This window comes from Rana temporaria, chromosome 1, assembly GCF_905171775.1.
Source record: "Rana temporaria chromosome 1, aRanTem1.1, whole genome shotgun sequence".
NCBI classification, from domain to species: domain Eukaryota; kingdom Metazoa; phylum Chordata; class Amphibia; order Anura; family Ranidae; genus Rana; species Rana temporaria.
Genome location: NC_053489.1, coordinates 650,650,111 through 650,671,486, shown reverse-complemented (window position 1 = coordinate 650,671,486; position 21,376 = coordinate 650,650,111). Strand labels below are relative to the sequence as shown.

Sequence of the window (21,376 nt, the reverse complement as noted above, 5' to 3'; positions counted from 1 at the left end):
GTTAAATTGTAATGCATTATTTAAGCATTTCTTTAGAATTGCCAGACTCATTTCCTACTCCTGGAGTAAAAATTTAATTTGTTCTTATTTATGGCATTAAGGCTTGAACATGCGCTACAGGTCTTTATAAATAAAAATAAACCGTTTCATAAAATATTTTTTTGACAAACAGAAGTGCAATAAATTGTAAAACTGTATTGGATTTATAATGCCATTGCACAAGCCATTACCACGTATTACATAAGCCTTTTCTTTCTTTTTTTTTCTTTCAGCAGTTTGGATGCCCCCTTATTATTATGTGATAGTGCAATACATGTTTAGACTTTAAAGGTGATGTAAAGGTTCATTTTTTATTTTCTAAATAGGTTCCTTTAAGCTAGTGCATTGTTTGGTTCACTTACTTTTTCCTTTAATTTCCCTTCTAAATGTTTTTTTTCTTTGTCTGAATTTCTCCCTTCCTGTTCCTCCTCAGTAAGGTGTTCAGTAAGCTGTTTTGGCTGACTAACCACCGCTCCGATGATGGTGGCAAGCTTACTGAGGAGAAACAGGAAGTGAGAAATTCAGACAAAAACTTTTAGAAGGGAAATTGAAGGAAAAGGTAAGTGAACCAACAATGCACTAGCTTAAAGGAACCTATTTAGAAAATAAAAAACAAACCTTTACAACCCCTTTAACCACTTGCTGCAAAGTCACGTACCTGGTTTGTAATTTGACTACTAAGTGGTCATACCGTGGGGGTTGCCTGTTATCACCACCAGTACAGTTTTTTTTTTTTTTTTTTTATAGAGCCAATGGTCGACCCTTTTGTAACGGCAACCAGAGTGGCTAACCAACCGCTTGATTTCTTTTACAAGCAGCAAGAGGGGATGTCCCCCCCGTCCCCCCTTCCCGCCACCTTTCATGGCTCTCTACTGTCCCACTGGGAGACCTGACCTACTAGCCGTCACTTTTTTTTTTTTTTTTGTAGCAGCTTAGATGCCCCTACTTATTCTTATGTGGTAGTGCTAAAAGTGATACAATTAATGCAACAATGTAAAAAAAGTAATGAAATCAATAATAAAAAAAAGTAAAGTGCAAACAGCGATCATCCCACACATGAGGTATCGCCTCAAACGTGGCATCATGGGCAGTAACTCTAGCACCAGGCATCCTCTGTAAATCTAAAGTGGTAACCTGTGGAGGCTTTTAAAGCGTCGTCTTTTGATAGTAAAATTTATGACGTTTGTCACTGTTGAGCAAACGCACACGCAATTTAAGTTTTGTATTCTTCTTAAAAATAAAAAGATTTTCCGCCAAAAATCACATTTGAAAAACTGCTGCGTAAATACTGCGTGACACAAAAAACTGCAAAACCCATCAATTTATTCTCTAGGGCCTCTAGTAAAACATTTGGGAGTTTTAAGTAATTTTCTAGCAAAAAATACTGATTGTTGCATGTAAACAAAATGGGCCACAAGATGCCTGGCCTTCAAGTGGTTATTGTGCAATTATTATAGGCTGGGAATGGAATTGTTGCCGATTTAGAAGAGGAGTATTAGAATTTTCTAATTTTGTTTTGGCTTTTGACTAAAATGCCATTTTAGTTGTATTTAAGTTGACTAAAATCTCCCGTACCAGTGTTAACCAGTGTTAGCACAGAGACAGAATGCTTCTGTATTTGTGATTTGTCGAACGATTGTAATCTTTATTCTCTCTTCTGTTTGTTCCTGCAGATTCTGACAGTGAAAGCAAGTGCGATCAGTATACAGACTGCTTTAGCTGCACAGCGAACACTAATGGCTGCCGGTGGTGTAATGACCAATGTATTACACTTAATAACAACTGCACAGCCAGTCAGGTCAGTCACTATATTTCTGTATTGCAGCAATGACTTCACCATACATGACCAAAAAGTCATAAAAAGAACACCAAAATGCACTTATTCTTTTCCACTCCTTTCCTCCAGCACTTTGGACATATGGACATATTATCTACACAAATGTTATAAAGGTGAACATTGCAGTGTTGCAAATGAATCTCCTATGTTATAATAAAACATAAACATTACTAAAATATTGATCAAAACGCACAAATTAAAATGGTGCAAAACAATAACTTAAAAGCAAGATTATTTAATCCGTGACTTTCTTCCTGTTAATTTCCGATAAATGAAAAAGTTCTCAGAAATCCTTATTTAAAAATAAGTGTGTCCACCAGCTGGAGAAAAACTTTCAATTAACTTTTTTTTCTTGTTTAACCACTTCTCTACTTTGGGTGTTGTTCAGATTTGGTGTTTACAAGACTAAAACTGTTTTTTTTGCTAGAAAATTACTTAAAACCCACAAACATTATATATATTTTTTTCTAATACCCTAGAGAATAAAATGGCGATCATTGCAATACTTTTTGTCACACCATATTTGCGCAGCGGTCCTACAAGCGCACTTTTTTTGGAAAAAAAACACTTTTTTGAATTAAAAAATAAGACAATAAATTTGGCCCAATTATTTTAGATATTGTGAAAGATAATGTTACGCCGAGTAAAATGGTACCCAACATGTCACGCTTACAAATTGCGCCCGCTCGTGGCATGGCGTCAAACTTTTACCCTTAAAAATCTCGATAGGCGACGTTTAAAAAATTCTATAGGTTGCATTTTTTGAGTTACAGAGTAGGTCTAGGGCTATAATTATTGCTCTCGCTCTAACGATCGCGGCGATACCTCACTTGTGTCGTTTGAACACCGTTTTCATATGCGGGCGCTACTCGCGTATGCGTTCGCTTCTGCGCACGAGCTCGTCGGGACGGGGCGCTTTAAAAAATTTTTTTTTTCTTATTTATTTTTATTTATTTTATTATTTTTTACACTGGAAAAAAAATAAAAAATAAAATTATCACTTTTATTCCTATTACAAGGAATGTAAACATCCTTTGTAATAGAAAAAAGCATGACAGGTCCTCTTAAATATGAGATCTGGGGTCAAAAAGACCTCAGATCTCATATTTAGGCTTAAATGCAAAAAAAAAAAAAAAAATTTGAATGTCATTTTTTCAAATGACAAAAAAAAAAGTTTCTTTAAGAGGCTGGGCGGGACTGACGTTTTGACGTCACTTCCGCCCAGCAGAGCTATGGGGACGGGTGAAGGAGATTTTTCCTTCACTCGCAACCCCGCACAGCTGCCGAACGGTTGCGATCTCCTCCGCCGCTACCGACGGCTCCGGTAAGCGGCGGAGGGCGCGGGAGAGCGGCGGGAGGGGGGCCCTCTCCCGCCGCCGATAACGGCGATCTCGCGGCGAATCCGCCGCGGAGACCGCCGTTATCATGTACCGGACCGCTGACACTAAAGATAGATACCTCGGTTGTGGCAGCAGCTGCTGCCGTTACCGAGATATCTATCTTTAAAGTTAGGCCGTATAAAGACGTACAGCGGTCTGGAAGTGGTTATTGACTTTTCTTGTCCTTTAGATTATATTGTCACATAGGATTGGACACTTTCAAACAAGAAAGCTGTGGACAAGTCCAAGATAACTTCCCCTAATGGCTTTTTTTTTGCTATTGTCCTTGGAGGATGGGATGTCTTTTCTTCAGTTCTACTGTGTAAAACAGTGTGTTTTTTTGTTTTTTTTACGCCTAGATACATTTTTCATCAAGACTACATTACTGCTGGAGCTTTGCCTCTTTGGCGTGGTCTTCCTAAACTTGACTTTTGAAGTTCAGCTTCCAAATCCTATTGACTTGGCTTTCCGGTAATAGCCTGGAAGTGATCTTTGGGTACTTAGTTCTGTATGGGGGAATTTAAAGACTCTCTTCTAGTAAAAGTTCACTGCAGAGTGCTTTCCAGGTCCAAACACAGCGGGAGATGCTGTGAATACAGCGTCTCCCCGCGGGAATATTGTCCCAAGGGAGGGGGCGAGCACGCTGACTAACCCCCAGCCAGAACGACTCGAATGATGGGGGCAAGCTTACTGAGGAGGAACAGGAAGAGAGAAATTCAGACAAAGAAAAAAAACATTTAGAAATCGAAGGAAAAAGTAAGTGCACTAGCTTAAATAACCCATTTAGAAAATAAAAAACAAACCTTTACAACCCCTTTTACCAGGGTTGTCTACAGCCTTGAGTTATTTAAAACTTCTAAGGCTGCAAAAACTCTCCCTGTTTTTTCTTTTTTTATATACTTTAATGAAGCATTTTTTAATTTTCACAACATTCCCCACATAAACATAACATACCCCCAAAATCTTGACCCCGTTCTCCCACCCTCCTATCAAATTGGTTAAAAATGTTGAGAAATGGCCATTTAAGGCCATGGGGGTTTCCTTAGGGGGGGGGGTATGTACATACATGTGGCCCTGTCCAGTTCTTCTTTTTGGCCCTAATATCCTAACCCATTCATTGTTTTTTTCAGCTGTTTTTTTATTGTGCAAGACTGGTAGAAGCGATCCTGTTGGTGTTCAAGCCTTACTGGTGTAGGCAATTGGCAGGCACACTTCTTAAACTTGGTGGAGTGGACCTTTCACTTGGTGGTGTTCCAGGACCTGTGTAGCAGAGGTGGGCATGTTAGATGTGGTTCTGCTGGCCACTAGATTCAGAAACAAACTCAACAGGTTTGTTTACAGGTACAGGGATCCTCTAGCAGAAAGAGTGGGTGTTCTGCTGGCTCTGTGGGATCCATATATCTTGATCAATGCATTTTTTGCTCTAAAAGTTCTTCCTTATCTGCTTTGCAGAATCAAGCTGGAGGGCATTCTAGTGTTGCTCATATCTCTGGTCTGCCCAAGCAGATGTAGCATGCTGGTCTTGTAGGACTCCTGTAACACGCTGTATGCGCACTGCCAGATTGTTGACAAGAACGATTTACCATTGCACCTTCTGGTTGCTGGTTTTAACAGCATGGTTGTTGATGCTCATGTTCTGCAGAGCTAGAGATTCTCTTTGAGTCTTTGAATTATACGATCTTATTGCCCAGGAGTCTTAGGGCTTTTCTCCCCAGGAGTTTTTCTGTGTGATAAACCCTTTCATTACTGCAGCTGGATCTTGACCAGCGTTTGGCTTTCTGAAATATCAAGGGGGACTCGTGTAGCTCTTCCTGTCTATTCCCTAGTGATTCACTGGGACTTGAATCTCTTGTTCACTCAGTACTTCACAAACCTTCATCTGAACCCAATGGAAACATTTCTCACTCTGGCTTTCCTGGTCCCATCAGTTACTGTTTTGTAATGCAAGTTTTTGAGCTGGTTGCCTTTATCATGCAAAGAACGCTTTTTTGTTTTGCATAAGAATATGGTAAGGTATTTTCTGTCTTCCACCTTAACCAGTTCATTGTTCTTCTGTCCCTCTGCCTATCTCCTGCTCACCAAAACATTTCCTTCCATTGTCTGGTTATGGTTTAGGCTGTGCAAAACCAATTACCTTTTTCTCATCCTGGATGGTCCCTGCATAGGTGCATTGGCTTCTTGTTTGACAAGCTCTGAGTGGCGTAGATCATCGTTCACGTTTATGGTGTCAAGGATTGAGTTTCACACTGTCAAGGTGCATTCTACTTGATCTGTAAATGCTTTCTTGGCTTCAATTGGCGATATTTTTGATTTGCAGGCTGCCTCCCCATCTTCTGTTCTAATATTTTGACTGCTCGTTGTTTCTGCTTCATCTAATGCCAGCCTTGGGCAGTTCTTATGTGTGCAGGCAGTCTCCAGTTTTCTGTTTCTTTGGGCCTATTGTCTTTTTTGTTTTTGGTGCTGCCCATTCTTCAGTTGGACTGCTTTTGGATGTCCTGAAAGTTTGACTTCCTGAGTCCCTTAATAGATGTTAAAGAAAATATTTTTGTACACGTAAAATCCTTTTCTTGGAGTCAGTTTCCAGGCCTCCAGGGGACAGCATTATAACCCGAAGGTTAAAGACTTCTGGTGGCACTCAATGGACTGTAAGAAAAGGATGTTATGGTAGGCACAAAAATCATATTATCCTTTCGATTACGGAAAGAATAAAGATCTTAATTAGGTAATGTAGCTCCAATCCTCATCTGCTCCCAATAGCTGTAACATGGGCAATAAACCTTTCAGCACGGGTCAGCAGAACAGCTCAAAGAAAGAAGATAAATCGCATCCACACAGCAGTAATTCTTTTATTCAGCAAACACAGGAATCAATCCATTTACACAGCATGAGTGCTCCACAGCACCAGCAATACTAGGCACCTTTAGGGGTCTTTGACAAAGTCTTGATTGACGAAACGTGTCTGGCCGAGTTACTGAATGTACTACAAGGATGATCCTGGAGTGTGAGAGGACTGGCTTTTGTGCAGTAAGGAAGGCAAGTGTTTAACACTATCTGTCCAGCTTGATATTGCTAGTTCTGTGAAGCATTCATGCTGTGTAAGTGGATTGATTCATGTGTTTGTTGAATAAATGAGTTGCGCTATTTGGAGGTGATTTGTCTTCGGCTGAGCTGTTCCACTGACCCATGCTGAAAGCTTTATTGTCTGAATCACAATAAAGGGGAGCGGAGGAGGATCGGAGCTACATTGCCTAATTAAGCGCTATTTTCTTTCATATTAGAAAGAAAGGATAAACCTAAGGTGAGAGTCTTCTCCATCTGGTTGGGATACTGTGGTTTAAAGGAGCACATTTTTATAATGGGGATAACAAGGGTTTTACTTATTGTAAATAAATGGGACAAAAAGTCACAGATTCATTTTAAAGCGTAGTTATATTGGTCATGCTCCGACCAATGTTGGTAGGCATATGCTCTACCTAAGGCACTGTTGTGGTAGCAGATAATTGCTGTAGTAATTGCCACTACTAGAGCGATCGCTACTGTCTTTCCGGTCCCATGCTGAGTGGCTGCCCTGCTGCATAGTAACCAAAGGGTGTCCCCTACGCTGCACAGGCACCATTCACAACGCCTGGTATTTTTCTCAATGAATGCATAGCGTTCTCTGATTGGACAAGGTGGCGAGTTTCTTTTGTGATACAACAAAAGAAAAAATTGGGCATAAACCAGTCCAAGGTCGGACTTTTTTTTTTAACCAGAAAAAACAAGTTTATTGAGATGTAGTCAAGGCATACAAATTATACAGTACAGAAGCTCCACCTTCTCTTATTATACAAGAGATACAGTCAGTATTTAAGCCAAACCGCAGTGACATTTCAATCCAAGTATATGCACACAATAGCAGATTCAATCAGCATATTTATAATAGGCATTAGGTATCCCACATCAGTTTCCCTTACTCAAAAACCATCCCCCTGCTCTCCGCCTTCCAACTCCGACAGATCCCCCCCAAATTATACAGTACACATCTCCCCATCCTCCAGCCACCGGTCCCAAACATTAAAAAATTTCTGTGGGCGTCCCCTATGCATATAGATCATTTTCCTATAAGGCAATATGGCATTTATTTCCTTCTTCCAGTCCCTTAGTGACGGGGCCGTTGCTCGCAACCACGCCTTGAGAGAGGAGAGGGGGGGATCTGTGACAAATGCAGTCACAGATCCAGCCATCCATCCCTCCCTGTGCAATACTCTGCAATACCCCATAATACTCTGCAATACCCCATAATACTCTGCAATACCCCCATACTCTGCAATACCCCACAATACTCTGCAATACCCCACAATACCCTGCAACGTCGCCTATGGGGATTTTTAAGTAGCGAAGTTTGGCGCCATTCCACAAGCGTGTGCAATTTTGAAGGGTGACATGTTGGGTATCTATTTACTCGGCGTAACTTCATCTTTCACATTTATGCAAAAGAATGAAGAAAAAAATACAAAATTTGCTAAATTTTATAACAGAAACAAAGAAAAATTAAATTTTTTTACAGAATTTTCAGTCTTTTTCTCTAGTCGTCTTCCAGGACGGCACCCTAAGAGATGACTGGCTTCTCCTGACAGGAAACACAATCAAAAAAGAGGTTAAAAACCCCGCCCCTTCCCGTGCTCCTCAGTTCTTGATTGTGTTTCCCCACAGCGAAACGTTTATTTTTTTCCTGACCTAAGGCCTGGGGCTGGTGGTCTCCCCCTGGGAACTAAACCGCAGGCACTGGGTAGCCTTTGGGTTTGGCAAATTGTTTTCCTTCCTAGGGGGCCCTTTTATGCTCAGGAGGGCCTCACCATGTGAGATGAAGAAACCCCCCTGAGTACTGGAGTCTCCTGGGGATAGGTGGCTATCCTGGAGCTCCAGGGGCGAATCCACTCTCTCCCTGAGCTTTCCCCTTACCTTGGAGGTTTGAGGGTCACGCTCTCTCCGGTGATGGGGGTCTTTCTGTGCGGCTGGGGCTGTAACTGGGCCGTCCTGGAGGCATCATTGCCGTTTTTTCGAATTCGGCGCCAAATCCGGCGTCCCTCAGAGCCGGCGGCGCAGGGCGATGACGTCACGCGTACGCGTGTCACTTTCGGGTCGGCTCAAGTGAAAGATGGCGCGCTCCAGCACCAGCACGCCAGTCTCGGCTTCCCCACAGCACCGGAGACACCCGTGTACACACGGCAGCAGCCAAGAGAGAGCGGCGCCTTCATCCTCACGCAATGGAGCGAGAGGTTCGGTCTGCTATGGCCCTGGCTGCGGAGGAGGCCACAGGGGGTGAGTGCTCCTGATTACAGGTATGATGGGCTGGGACTTTGTAATTGTTTCCTTAGTTATTACAAACATGCCTGTGTACTCTTCCTTTTTCCTTAGGGGAGGAATGTGTTGCCCAGGGGGGTGCTAGTCGATCGGCTAAGGACACTAGTCGCTCCAAAAAATGTGGCTACTGTAGTGGCAAGCTACCCTCAGATTATTCAAAACCCTTTTGTGCCAAATGCATTGTTAAATTAGCAGGGAAGGAGACCTCTGAAATTCTTAAAGGGTTTCTAGAGGTCCAATCTGAGATGCTCTCTACACTCAAAGAATTCAAGGGGTCTTTAAAGAGCAAAGAACCTGAACCCCCTATCGCAGGGCCCTCCTCGCAAGAGAGTTCCTCTTCACAGGTTTTTAGAGTCCGTCAGGAATCCCACGGTTCCTTAGTGTCGGACTCTGAGGACTCAGAGATTCCTCCTCAGGAGGATGGCTCTGTTGGCCAGGCAGAAGAAGAAGGCGAGGATGCTAGGGCAGGCAGATATGTCTTTGCTGCTGACGATATGGAAGGCCTCCTAGAGGCAGTGTACGCCTCTGAGGAGATTCCTCAGCCTGCGGAAATAATTTCTACACAGGATAGGTTATACCAGGGCCTGCTTAAACCTCAGGCCAAAGCAATTCCGGTACACCAGTCCCTGAAGGATATCATCCTTAGGGAATGGGCAGAGCCAGAGAAAAAGCTTTTAAGGTACAAGACCTGGAAACGACGTTGCCCCTTTAAGGAGGAGGAGGAATCAAGATTTTTCAAAGTTCCTAGATTAGACGCTCCACTCGCGCAAGTTTCCAAGCAGTCGGACCTCTCCTTCGAGGACACAGGCAATTTGAGGGATCCTATGGATCGGCGGGCAGAGACCTCCTTGCGTAGGGCCTGGGAAGCTAACGCGGCTGCCTTGAGCCCCGCCTTGGCTTCGGCCTGTGTTGCTAGGAATGCTAATTCCTGGATCTCAAAATTGCTGGAACATGTGTCCCAGGGGTCAGATTCTAAGGAAATTTTAGAATCCCTTCAGCTCATAGGGAGCGCAGTAGCCTATCTAGCGGACGCCTCTGTAGAAACAGTCCGTTCTACCGCAAAGACGGGAGCCCTCCTCAATTCTGCCAGAAGGGCAGTGTGGGTCAAAATGTGGAACGGGGACCTGGCGTCTAAAAACCGCCTTTGTGGTCTTCCCTTCGAGGGCTCCCTACTCTTCGGTTCAGGCCTGGACCAGGCCCTGACCAGATCCTCAGAAAAAGGGGTACGCTTTCCTACCAAGCCTAGACAAAACAAGAAAAGATTTTTTCGAGGCCCCCAGGGTGGATTTGGAGGTAAGAACCGTCCCTCAGAAAAGAAGCCCCTTTACAACAGACGTTGGGGTGCTGGGAAGGAAAAGCAAAAAGGAGGTATCCTCTTTTCCAATCCCAAACCCAGCGACAAAGACGCTAAATGACGTGAAGGTCGGGGGAAGACTCTCCCAGTTCCTTCCCAGGTGGGAGAGTATTACTCAAAGTCCCCATATTCTCCAGATTGTAAGAGAGGGGTACAGACTAGAGTTCCGTCAGCCTCCCCCTCCCAACTTTATTTTGACTCATTTACCCAAGGACCCTCTCAAATCAGCAGGCCTTCTGCAAAATGTCGCAGAATTGGCACAACAGGGGGTCATAGTTCCAGTCCCTGTGTACCAGAGAGGGTTGGGAGTGTACTCCCACATCTTTGTGGTTCCCAAGCCCTCAGGCAAATTTCGTTTAATTATAAATCTAGAGCCCCTGAATACCTCCCTTCTCCACAAGAAGTTTCGTATGGAGAGTATTTACAGCCTCAGGAGGCTCCTACTGAAGGAGGTATTCATGGTCACCATCGATCTACGAGACGCGTACCTCCATGTCCCGATTTTCTTGGGGCATCAGAGGTTCCTCAGGTTCGCGATCGCCTCCGCCCAGGGAGTGCAGCATTGGCAATTTGCTGCCCTTCCTTTCGGACTGGCCTCCAGTCCAAGGGTCTTTACCAAGGTCCTGGCGGAGGCAATCGCCTTCCTGCACCTACAAGGGATAGCGATAGTCCCCTATCTCGACGACTTGATACTATACAATCAAAGTCGGGATCTCCTTCTTGCGGATCTGGCCACTGCAATGACTACCCTCGAGTCCTTGGGGTGGATCATCAACAGGGAGAAATCCTCTCTCCTTCCAGAACAGCAAAAAGTCTATCTAGGTTTTCTGATAGATTCCTTGGAAAGGAAGCTCTTTTTACCCAACGACAAGATCCGGGGTCTCATGTCAGTGGTCAGATCAACGTTGGAAAGAGCAGAGTCCTCCTTCAGGGACATCATGAGAGTCTTAGGTCTAATGACTTCCTGTATTCCAGCAGTCCCGTGGGCTCAGCTCCACTCCAGACCCCTCCAATTTTTCCTTCTTTCCTCCTGGGACGGAAAAAGGGAATCACTAGAGCTCTGCGTCAGTCTCCCAGAACCAGTGAAGCTCTCACTGGACTGGTGGCTCATCCCACAGAACCTACAGCAAGGTCTGTCGTGGGGCCAGACCAATCCGGTCAGGATTACCACGGACGCCAGCTCATGGGGGTGGGGCGCACATCTGTACGATCTCCGTGCCCAGGGTACCTGGGGACAACGACAGAAGGGGGCCTCTTCAAATTACCGCGAGCTATTAGCGGTCGGAGAGGCTCTGAAGGCATTCGAGGACAGAATCTTGGACCAGGAGGTCCAGATCATTTCCGACAATGCGACCGCGGTGGCCTTCCTCAACCATCAGGGCGGCACCAGATCTCGCACCCTTCTAGACTTGTCCCTAGAGATCCTGGGCTGGGCCGAGCAGAGAGTTATCTCGCTCTCGGCGGTACACCTGAAAGGGACCCTCAATCTGGAGGCAGACTATTTAAGTCGCCATCCCATTCTCCAGGGGGAATGGGAACTAAACGCAGAGATTTTCAGTCTAATATGCCAGCACTTTGGCAACCCAGAGATAGATCTCTTCGCCCGCAGGGCAAACCGGAAGGTGAAGAGGTTCTTCTCTCTCTCCCGAGAAAACGGCTCGGAGGGGGTGGATGCATTGGCACAGATATGGAGGTTTCAGCTAGCCTATGCCTTTCCTCCGTTGAGCCTGATTCCGAGAGTCCTACAGAAGGTAAATCTAGCAGTAGGGAAGTTCATTCTCGTCACACCCTGGTGGCCCAAGAGGGCCTGGTTTCCCGCTCTAGAGCGAGGGTCAGTGTCGCCTCCCCTACTTCTCCCTGTCCGGGCGGACCTTCTTCGTCAGGGTCCGATTTATCACCCAGAGCCCAGCTTCTTCAAACTGACGGCCTGGTGCTTGAGAGGCGGAGCCTGAGGGAGAAGGGCTGCTCCGAGAGAGTTATTGACACGCTTCTAGCCAGTAGGAAGGTAGTCACTAGACGTATTTATGCCAAGACCTGGGGCATCTTTTCTCGCTGGTGCTCAGCGAGACAGGTTTCCCAGCAGGAGACCTCAGTCATCTTAGAATTTCTCCAAGATGGAGTAGACAAGGGGTTAGCCACAAGGACTCTAAGGGTTCAGGTGGCAGCCTTGTCGTATTTTTTGGATAGACGTCTATCCCTGGACCCCCTGGTCAAAAGGTTTCTTATAGCCAGAGACAGGTTGTCCCCAGTTCATATCTCTAGGGTTCCACCCTGGGATCTTTCTTTAGTGTTGAATCAACTTACCAAGGCTCCGTTTGAGCCAATTGACACTATCCCCATCAGGTTACTCACCTTTAAATTCGCCTTCCTCTTGGCAATCACGACGGCCAAGAGGATAGGTGATATGCAGGCGCTCTCTATTAAAGAGCCATTTTTTCGTTTATTTGAGGACAGGGTAGTTCTAAGTCAGAACCCCCTTTACCTTCCTAAGGTAGTGACAAAGTTCCACAGGTCACAGGAGGTAATCCTCCCTTCTTTTTGTTCAAACCCCCAGAATGAAGGAGAAGCTTCCTTTCATTGTCTGGATGTTAGACGATGTCTATTAACTTATTTAGAGAGAGTCACGGCCTTTAGACGTTCTACTCATCTTTTAATTTGTTTTTCGGGACAGAAAAGAGGCCTTCAGGCGTCCAGAGCCTCTATTGCAAGATGGATTAGGCAGGCTATTTCCTTAGCTTATGTACAAGCCTGTAAGGTAGCTCCTAATATTAGAGCACACTCCACACGGTCTCTAGCAACCTCCTGGGCAGAAAGGGCCGGAGCTTCGGTGGAGCAGATTTGCAAAGCAGCGACGTGGTCAAGTCAGAACACGTTCCTGAAGCATTACAGAGTCGACCTACTGTCACCTCAGGACTTGGTTTTCGGGAGAAAGGTCCTGCAAGCAGTGGTCCCGCCCTAAGGTAGGCCTGAAGCTACTTGCTTCTCTCTCAGGGTGCCGTCCTGGAAGACGACTAGAGAAATAACCAGTTACACTTACCGGTAGCTGTATTTCTGGTAAGTCTTACAGGACGGCAGGCCTACTTCCCACCCTTGTGATACATTATTGGTTTGTATTATATTTTTTTGTGGTGTTTTTTCCGTGCACTGGTGGGTTCATACTTTATCTCAAACTGAGGAGCACGGGAAGGGGCGGGGTTTTTAACCTCTTTTTTGATTGTGTTTCCTGTCAGGAGAAGCCAGTCATCTCTCAGGGTGCCGTCCTGTAAGACTTACCAGAAATACAGCTACCGGTAAGTGTAACTGGTTATTTTCTCTTATAGCGCAAAAAATAAAAAACCCAACGGTGATTAAATACCACCAAAAGAAAGCTCTATTTGTGTGAAAAAAGGACGAAAATTTCATTTGGGTACAATGTTGTATGACTAAGTAATTGTCATTCAAATTGTGAGAGCACCGAAAGCTGAAAATTGGTCTGGTTATTAAGTGGGTTTAAGTGCCCAGTGATCAAGTGGTTAATGCTGCAGGCCTTTGACTCAAGCCCACTGTTGGCTGGCGTCACTCAACCGTTCCACGCTCAGGAAAGATCCCGACCACCCAGATGCCTGAACAGCATCTGACAGAGCCTCTCCGTAAGCCCCTGAGAGCCTGAGCCAGCCCATCCAACCCCCTCCAGGCCCAGCGCGTGCTGGAGGGGCAGAGCAAAGAGCTGGTGACTGACATAGTCACCAGCTCTCTGCAGTTTAAAGACCAAGAACTCAGCGATCAGAGTTGTTTAATCACTCAGTTTTCTGTCTTAGAGCTGACAGATGCAGCATTGAACCGATGTTACATTCACCTAGGTGAGTATAATTTTTTTTTTTTATGAATCCCATACTTCTCTTTTAATGTTTTTACGATGTTCTAGTAGAGGAGATTTTATTGTAGCACTGCAGTTTATAATGTTCCTTATGTTTAACATTGATTTATTGCAGCAGCTTTTTTTCCTTGTTTTATAATATTGTATTCTTTGACGTGCTTCAGGTATTGGTATATATGATTTTTAAACATAATCAAATGTATTTAGGAGAGCTTAACAATCCTTGTATAGTACGTTGTTCAATTTTAAAAACATTGCAGCTTAATTTTTTTTAAGTCTGAACTCACCAGAAGTAAGGTAAAGTGTTGCTATAGCAACAGGCAGAGGATTTACTTTTCTCACCGTAGACGAACCTCTGTTGCAGTTTGCTTGCTGTGGTAACGCACATTTCTTCTGAGTTTTATATATATTTTTGTCTAATTGAGCTAAATTTATTAGTAAAGGAAGAGGGTGACAGCGATTATTCATATGGTGTATTGTATCTGTGGCTTGTGTGTGTCCTCATTGGGGTTTCTGTACAGTCTGGTAATAGATATCTTTTGTTGAACAGGGGGCAATTACATTATATGAACGGTGTCCGAAAAACAACTACGGCTTCTATTGTAACAAGAAGACTAGCTGTAAGAGCTGTGCTGTGAACCAAAACTGCCAGTGGGAGCCACGCAATCAGGAGTGTATAGGGTTGCCAGGTAATATGTTGCATCCTTTTTTTCTTTTTTGTATTTGTTAATCCCAAAAAATAAATAAGATCATGTTCCCTTAAAGCAGGTTATGCAGCACAGCGCTTGTGCTGTGTCATTTGGACCCCTGTATTGCCTAAAAAACCTGGCTGAGCCTGACTGGCTATACCCTCCCCCTCCGAAAACTGACCACGATAATTAGGGCTGCTGAGCCCTGACACCGTGGTCAGTTTACGTGATTTTGTCACCCGCAGATCTGCGATCTGTCTCCTGTTTCCTCTGTCCACCCTCCCCCTCCCCTCTCTCCCCTCTCTCCCCCTCTCTCTGCCCTCTCCCCTCTCCCCCCTCCCCCTCTCCCCCTCTCCCCCCTCCCCCTCTCCCCCCCCCTCCCCCCCTCTCCCCCTCTCCCCCTCTCCTCCCCTCTACCCTCCTCTCTCCCCTCTCCTCCCCTCTCCCCTCCTCTCTTCCCTCTCCTCTCTTCCCTCTCCTCTCTCCCCTCTCCTCTCTTCCCTCTCCTCTCTCCCCTCTCCTCTCTCCCCTCTCCTCTCTTCCCTCTCCTCTCTTCCCTCTCCTCTCTTCCCTCTCCTCTCTCCCCTCTCCTCTATCCCCTCTCCTCTCTCCCCTCTCCTCTCTCCCCTCTCCTCTCTCCCCTCTCCTCTCTTCCCTCTCCTCTCTTCCCTCTCCTCTCTTCCCTCTCCTCTTTCCTCCCCTCTCTCTTCGCCTGTGTAATGTAAAAATGCTTCCGATCTGTATCTATATGAGCGTGGCTCCCGGCACTCAGCTGACTGTCAGCTCTGTCTCTCCTCTTCCTCTACTCCCCAGCTGATGTCAGCGGGAGTGCTCGGCCCGCCCATTGCAGATGTGAGGATGAGAGGAGTCAGCTGAGCGTTGGGAGGAGAGCTCATATAGATACAGATCGGCAGATTTTTTACATAACACAGGGACACTTGTTGTTATGGTACAGAGAAGATGAAATGATTTTATTGCAGTGGGTTAACAACCACTTTAAGTAAATTATGTCTAGACAATGGAGTTTCTAATATGTGCACATTTTTACCAAACCGGAAATCCGCTTTAAAAAAATAAAACCTCACTTCCTCTATAGCTGTGGACACTGTGTTGCAATCTATCCTAACAGTTTAGAAAAAAGAAAGCCCTAGGGCTGACGCTGAATAATAAATTATAATAAATTACAATGAAATAGTGATAAATTGGTGAAAAAAAGCCGCTCGCAATTAAGTTCAATATAAAAACTTAAAATACAATAAAAATCCAAAAAAGTGCAGTGCTAGAGTGATAAAATAAATTAGCACATGTGTAAACAAATTGATATATAGAACAGGTGATGTTTGACCTCGATACCAGGTGAATAATTAATATATCAAGTGATAATGAATCCTAATATAAAACACTCAAAAAAATAAAGTGTTAAAGAGGAAAACTAAAGCAAAGTCCCATCCAAATTTAATTAGAAAAAGTCCATGTAAAAATTGTCTTCCAAAGTAAATCAAGGTGATTCCAGAAAAACAGTGAGTGACACCAATCTTCCCAAAAAGCAAACGTGTCTTCAAAACACCCAATTGTGTTAGTAGCCTGCTTACCAAAAAGCCGTGACTGCAGATGGCAGTCTCGCCAAGCTCGGGGACATGGGTCTCTCCAGAACCAATCAAGGACAGCAGCTAGTAATCCAAGGATTTCTCAGAAATAGTAAACCAAGACTTCCATAGTCCAATATGTAGAGTCAATTAGTTTAATAAAAGAAAGTATTGCACTTTCAAGAGCGATGTCTCCATCTGCTTCTTTTTACTTCGTGTATACTTGTAACACCACCGTCTCGATAGGCAAAAATGTGATGTCTGCCGGTGGCGTCATCACATTTTTGTCTATCGAGACGGTGGGGGCGAAGTAGGTGGCGTAGATCACTGCTATGATCTATGCCCGGAAGTGGGAGCAAATACCTGGATTACACAGGTATCTGCCACCCTGAAAGGTGCCAAATGTGACACTGGAAGGGGGGAGGATTCCAAAATGCAGAAGTTCAATTTTTGGGTGGAACTCCGCTTTAACTTGAAAGTTGAAATTTGCATGCTCCCTTAGCAGTGTAGGCCCTATAAATGCTTTATAAGCCAGACAGTCTAAAATGTATGGCATGGAAACCACTTGCCATGGGCTTTTGGGTTTCCTCCTGACAATGCTTGCGTACACCTGGTTAATCCTCCTGTTACACTATACTTGGGGGTTGGTTTACTAAAACTGGAGAGTGCAAAATCTGATGCAATTGTCAACGCTTAAAGTGGATGTAAACCCAAATTATTATTATTTTTTTATGTCACAATGTAGAGCAGGGGTGTCCAAACTTTTTTCAAAGAGTGCAAGATTTGATGAAGTGAACATGCTTGAGGGCCGACCATTTTGCCTGTCATTCTTTAAACCAATAAAATTTGGTCAAAGTGTGTTCGTTCAAGCACTAATACACTGCCTAACAATAATTTGCTTGCCTTTGTGGCTGTGTGTGGTGAAGAGATGAGCTTAGACGTGTTATTTGGATATACCGTATTTATCGGCTTAAAACACACACCTTAACTTTAAAAAGACGTTTCAGGAAGAAATCTTACATTTTAAATAAAGAACTGTGAAGCAAAATAAGGGTCAGTGTCCATCAATGCAGCCTAATCAGTGCCCATCAATGCAGCCTAATCAGTGCCCATTTGCATGAACAACAAGTTCATGTGCCACAAGTGCCATGAACGCAGCACCCACCGTGTTGCCATGAACGCAGCACCCACCGTGTTGCCATGAACGCAGCACCACCCACCGTGTTGCCATGAACGCAGCAGCACCCACCGTGTTGCCATGAACGCAGCAGCACCCACCGTGTTGCCATGAACGCAGCAGCACCCACCGTGTTGCCATGAACGCAGCAGCACCCACCGTGTTGCCATGAACGCAGCAGCACCCACCGTGTTGCCATGAACGCAGCAGCACCCACCGTGTTGCCATGAACGCAGCAGCACCCACCGTGTTGAAATGAACGCAGCAGCACCCACCGTGTTGCCATGAACGCAGCAGCACCCACCGTGTTGCCATGAACGCAGCAGCACCCACCGTGTTGCCATGAACGCAGCAGCACCCACCGTGTTGCCATGAACGCAGCAGCACCCACCGTGTTGCCATGAACGCAGCAGCACCCACCGTGTTGCCATGAACGCAGCAGCACCCACCGTGTTGCCATGAACGCAGCAGCACCCACCGTGTTGCCATGAACGCAGCAGCACCCACCGTGTTGCCATGAACGCAGCAGCACCCACCGTGTTGCCATGAACGCAGCAGCACCCACCGTGTTGCCATGAACGCAGCAGCACCCACCGTGTTGCCATGAACGCAGCAGCACCCACCGTGTTGCCATGAACGCAGCAGCACCCACCGTGTTGCCATGAACGCAGCACCCACCGCGTTGCCATGAACGCAGCCTCACCATTCGTCAGTGCATCCTGATTCATGTCCATCTGCAGCCTTGAGGCGACAGGGAGGGGGCGGGATGAGCGCCGACAGACATACAGGAGAAACTCCTGTTTTCTGGGCTGCCTCTTTAATTGAAAGTCCCGCCTCCTATGATGGACAGAACATTCATCCAATGGCTGTGCAGGAGACGGGACTTCCTTTTACAAAGGATGCTGTGTAAACAGGAAATACTCCTGTATGCCACTTGTTCCGTCTCCAAGGCAGCAAGCATTTATATCTTTTGTGGCCCCCGGCGCTCGGGGATTCGTCGGGGGCCACAAAAGATATATATGTCAAAATTACCAGGCGGGCCGTCCAAAACCAGAATGCGGGCCGCGATTTGCCCACAGGACGGAGTTTGGACATGCCTGATGTACAGTATAAGATTTCCTATCATCTGTGCCCAGTCTTGCCACAAAGAGATAATCCCGCTCTGAGCAATCCTCTTTTATTGTTCAGTGAAATAAAACGAACTTGCAGAGAAAAACCTTAGTCCGTTCCGGCCCCTTGCTGTGAGTGACAGGTTATTTACATATCTCATGCACTAGCCTGGAGACAGGCATTCTTTTTTAAGTCCCACTCCTTTTCTGAAGTCATGTGGTTACTTTTCTGGATTTTGACTGGATGTTAGTGATCATAGCAGAATTTAGTGTAAGGAATACACAGGAAAAAATGCATGTTGACAAGGGGAGTGTAGAGGTGGGCGGGGAAGTGTACTGACATCACGACTCCACCCACAGAGCTGCAGACAACAGATCCACCCACAGAATCTGCATTTTTTCAGTTCTCTTAACAGACAGAGGGGAGACATTTGACAGGTAAGGATTACATGCAGGAGGCGTCTATATCCTTCTAGATCAGCACTATGGCAGTAGTTTAGAAAGGATGAGAGCGGCTTTACATCCACTTTAAATGAACAAGCTGAAGTTGGAAGCTGATTGGCCACTACGCACAGCTGCACCAGATTTTGCGCATTACAGTTTTAGTAAATCAACCTTTTTTACACAGGCGCCTCCGCCTGCTTGCTCAGTGGAGAATCTGTCCGCTGATCCCCGCTAAACGGGCAGATGCCAGGTCTGTGTCCGCTTCACTATGCAGAGCGGACACAGACTTAATCCCGTTCTTCTTTATGGGGTAATTGCATCCCATTCGCTGGGGTGATTTGGCAGAGGTGTGAGCTCTGGGTTTCCTGTCCTATTGGCACAATGTCATGGCAGTTAGTATAGGAGTACTGTTTTTGTTCACTTTTCTAAAAAAATCTAAAATCATCTGTCCACAGGAGAACACCGGTGTTATGTCTACACAATTAGCTGCAAGGCCTGCTGGGACTAGTATTTCCATAAACTCTCCCAAATTGGCATTGTTTACATTTTGGATCTGCTGTATGCCATCATGTAAACCAAATTATTAGAGTGTAGTTAATCCACTAAACTACTCTTACATTACACATTTCTCTTCCATTCATGGACGGACACCGGAGCCTTTGACCTTAGGGTTATATCCGCTTCCTTCAGGAGAGTTCGGCAGAAACAAAGCACTTTAAGTGTTAACACTTTCCTCAGTGCAGCTCCTCCCAGGGGGGCGTAGTTCCCAGGTATAACCCACACCCTGCTCTAGCAGCTCTAGTTTCTTTCTGCCTAACATCAGGAGAGGACAGGCACTCTGGAGTTCCTGTACTCTGGAGATTTTTTTGCGATTTTTTTTTTTTTTTTTTTTCGTTTTTTATTATTTTGTTCCTGCATTTTGAATCCTGTGATTCTTCTATCAACAGCCGACTGGGTGACAGGCTGGGTCTTGACTCTTGTAGTCCCCCCATGTTCGGCCATCAAGCGTGTGCCGGCCCTCAGCTCAGCTCTGGGTCGTCCACGACAGGCCCCATTGCTCCAGGGGCGGCCGGGGAACTACATGTTCCAGGACACACATATGACCGGTCTCTATGGCCTTGTCACAGTGTGTCTGGCCGACAGCCATGCCGTTAGTGGACGTTGGTTCTGTCCGGGATACCTCCAGCCGGTAGTCGCAGGACGGTTAAGTAGTGGCCCCTTGCCCTGGCAAGGTGGTATGGCTGGTGTTTTCCCTGGGGAGGTCGACTGAGGGTCCGCCCTTCTTTCCTCTCTCCCTTTCCTCTCCCTCCTTCCCCAGACTGAGTAGCGGCTGTGAGGGGGGGGGGCCTCCTGGGGCTTCTTTATTACCATCCGGGGCCTGTGTGTTGTGGGGGACTGTGTTTTTACGCTGGGGGGTGCTGCTGTATGCTGCTGTGTAGTGTGAGGTGTTTGGTGCTTCACTGTCATGGCCTCTTGTGTCAGTTTTAGCACTGCAAAACCCAGCAAATCTTTCCTGGGATGACAGACGCAGCACAGCCAGCACATCGGAGCACTCTTCAGGTTTTCAGCTCTCTCTCCAGCCGGTGGGGTGGTGAGTCCCTGGGAGGCCTCTGCTTTTATTTTTTGCAGCCAGGAGGTGACCGGTGGGTTGTTCTGCCTTGCAGTACACAGCGGTGGGGCAACATGGAACCTGAACCTGGTGTTTCCGCCCCAGCAATGCCTGAGTTATACTTTAATCCCCCTGCCCCTGCCGCATCTGTTGAGGCAATGTCGGCTGTCCTTGAGGCGTTTCTCGTCAGGTTTGAAGCAGCTAGTGCCCAGAAGGGGGGTACAAAGCGCCCCCTCCCTGAGCCTGCTTCTGGGGATATCTGACACAGACTCCTTGCCTGCTGTTGCTTCAGGATGTGGTTCTGTCATGTCAGATGATGCAGGCTTAACCCACACGGATTGTGAGGATGACTCTGCCTCAGGGTCAGTAACTGATAGGGAATTTTTTGGAGCTCTTATTTCTGCGGTGCGTGATACTCGTAAACTCGAGGATTTGGCGGGGGCACCGGATGTACCGGTCCCTTTCGGGTTCCGCAAACCGCCTAGCACCGCAAATGTATTTCCCTGTATTCCATAATTGGAGCAATTGCTATGTAAGGAATGGGACACACCGCAGAAAGTTTTTGCTGTTCCTTAAAAACTTTGCGGTCCGTTATCCCTTTGAGGAGGACTTTTTGAAAAAGTGGGTCTCTCCTCCATCAGTGGACCCTCCCGTGTCCAGACTGAGTAAAGTCACCACATTGCCTGTGGAAGGGGCTCCCGCTTTTACGGACCCCACTGATAGAGCGGGCCACAGCCTCCACTCTCCTATGTTCACAGTTGTGGGTTCGGCTGTGAGACCGGTTGTGGCCGGGTCTCTGGTGTCGCAGACGCTGACTGAACGGGCAAAGTTGTTGCTGCAGAAGCTGGAGGAGCAGGATGCTTCCGAGACCTGCAAGGACCTGGCTGAACAATTGGTTCAGGGTCTAAAATTTGTGAGTCGGCCCTGGATACGCTTCCCTTGCTATCCAGAGCC

The 21,376-nt window shown here is 46.1% G+C and overlaps 1 protein-coding gene across 3 annotated transcripts in view; it reads left to right on the top strand.

The window, feature by feature from the left end:
* Positions 1 to 21,376, top strand: part of ATRN (attractin) — a 337,196-nt gene that overhangs the window by 145,148 nt on the left and 170,672 nt on the right. For all 3 annotated transcript variants that reach the window (XM_040335496.1, XM_040335495.1, XM_040335497.1), the window contains exons 13-14: positions 1,713 to 1,837; positions 14,359 to 14,497. In XM_040335496.1, the coding sequence (XP_040191430.1) occupies positions 1,713 to 1,837; positions 14,359 to 14,497 (264 nt within the window). The remainder of the gene's footprint in view (positions 1 to 1,712; positions 1,838 to 14,358; positions 14,498 to 21,376) is intronic.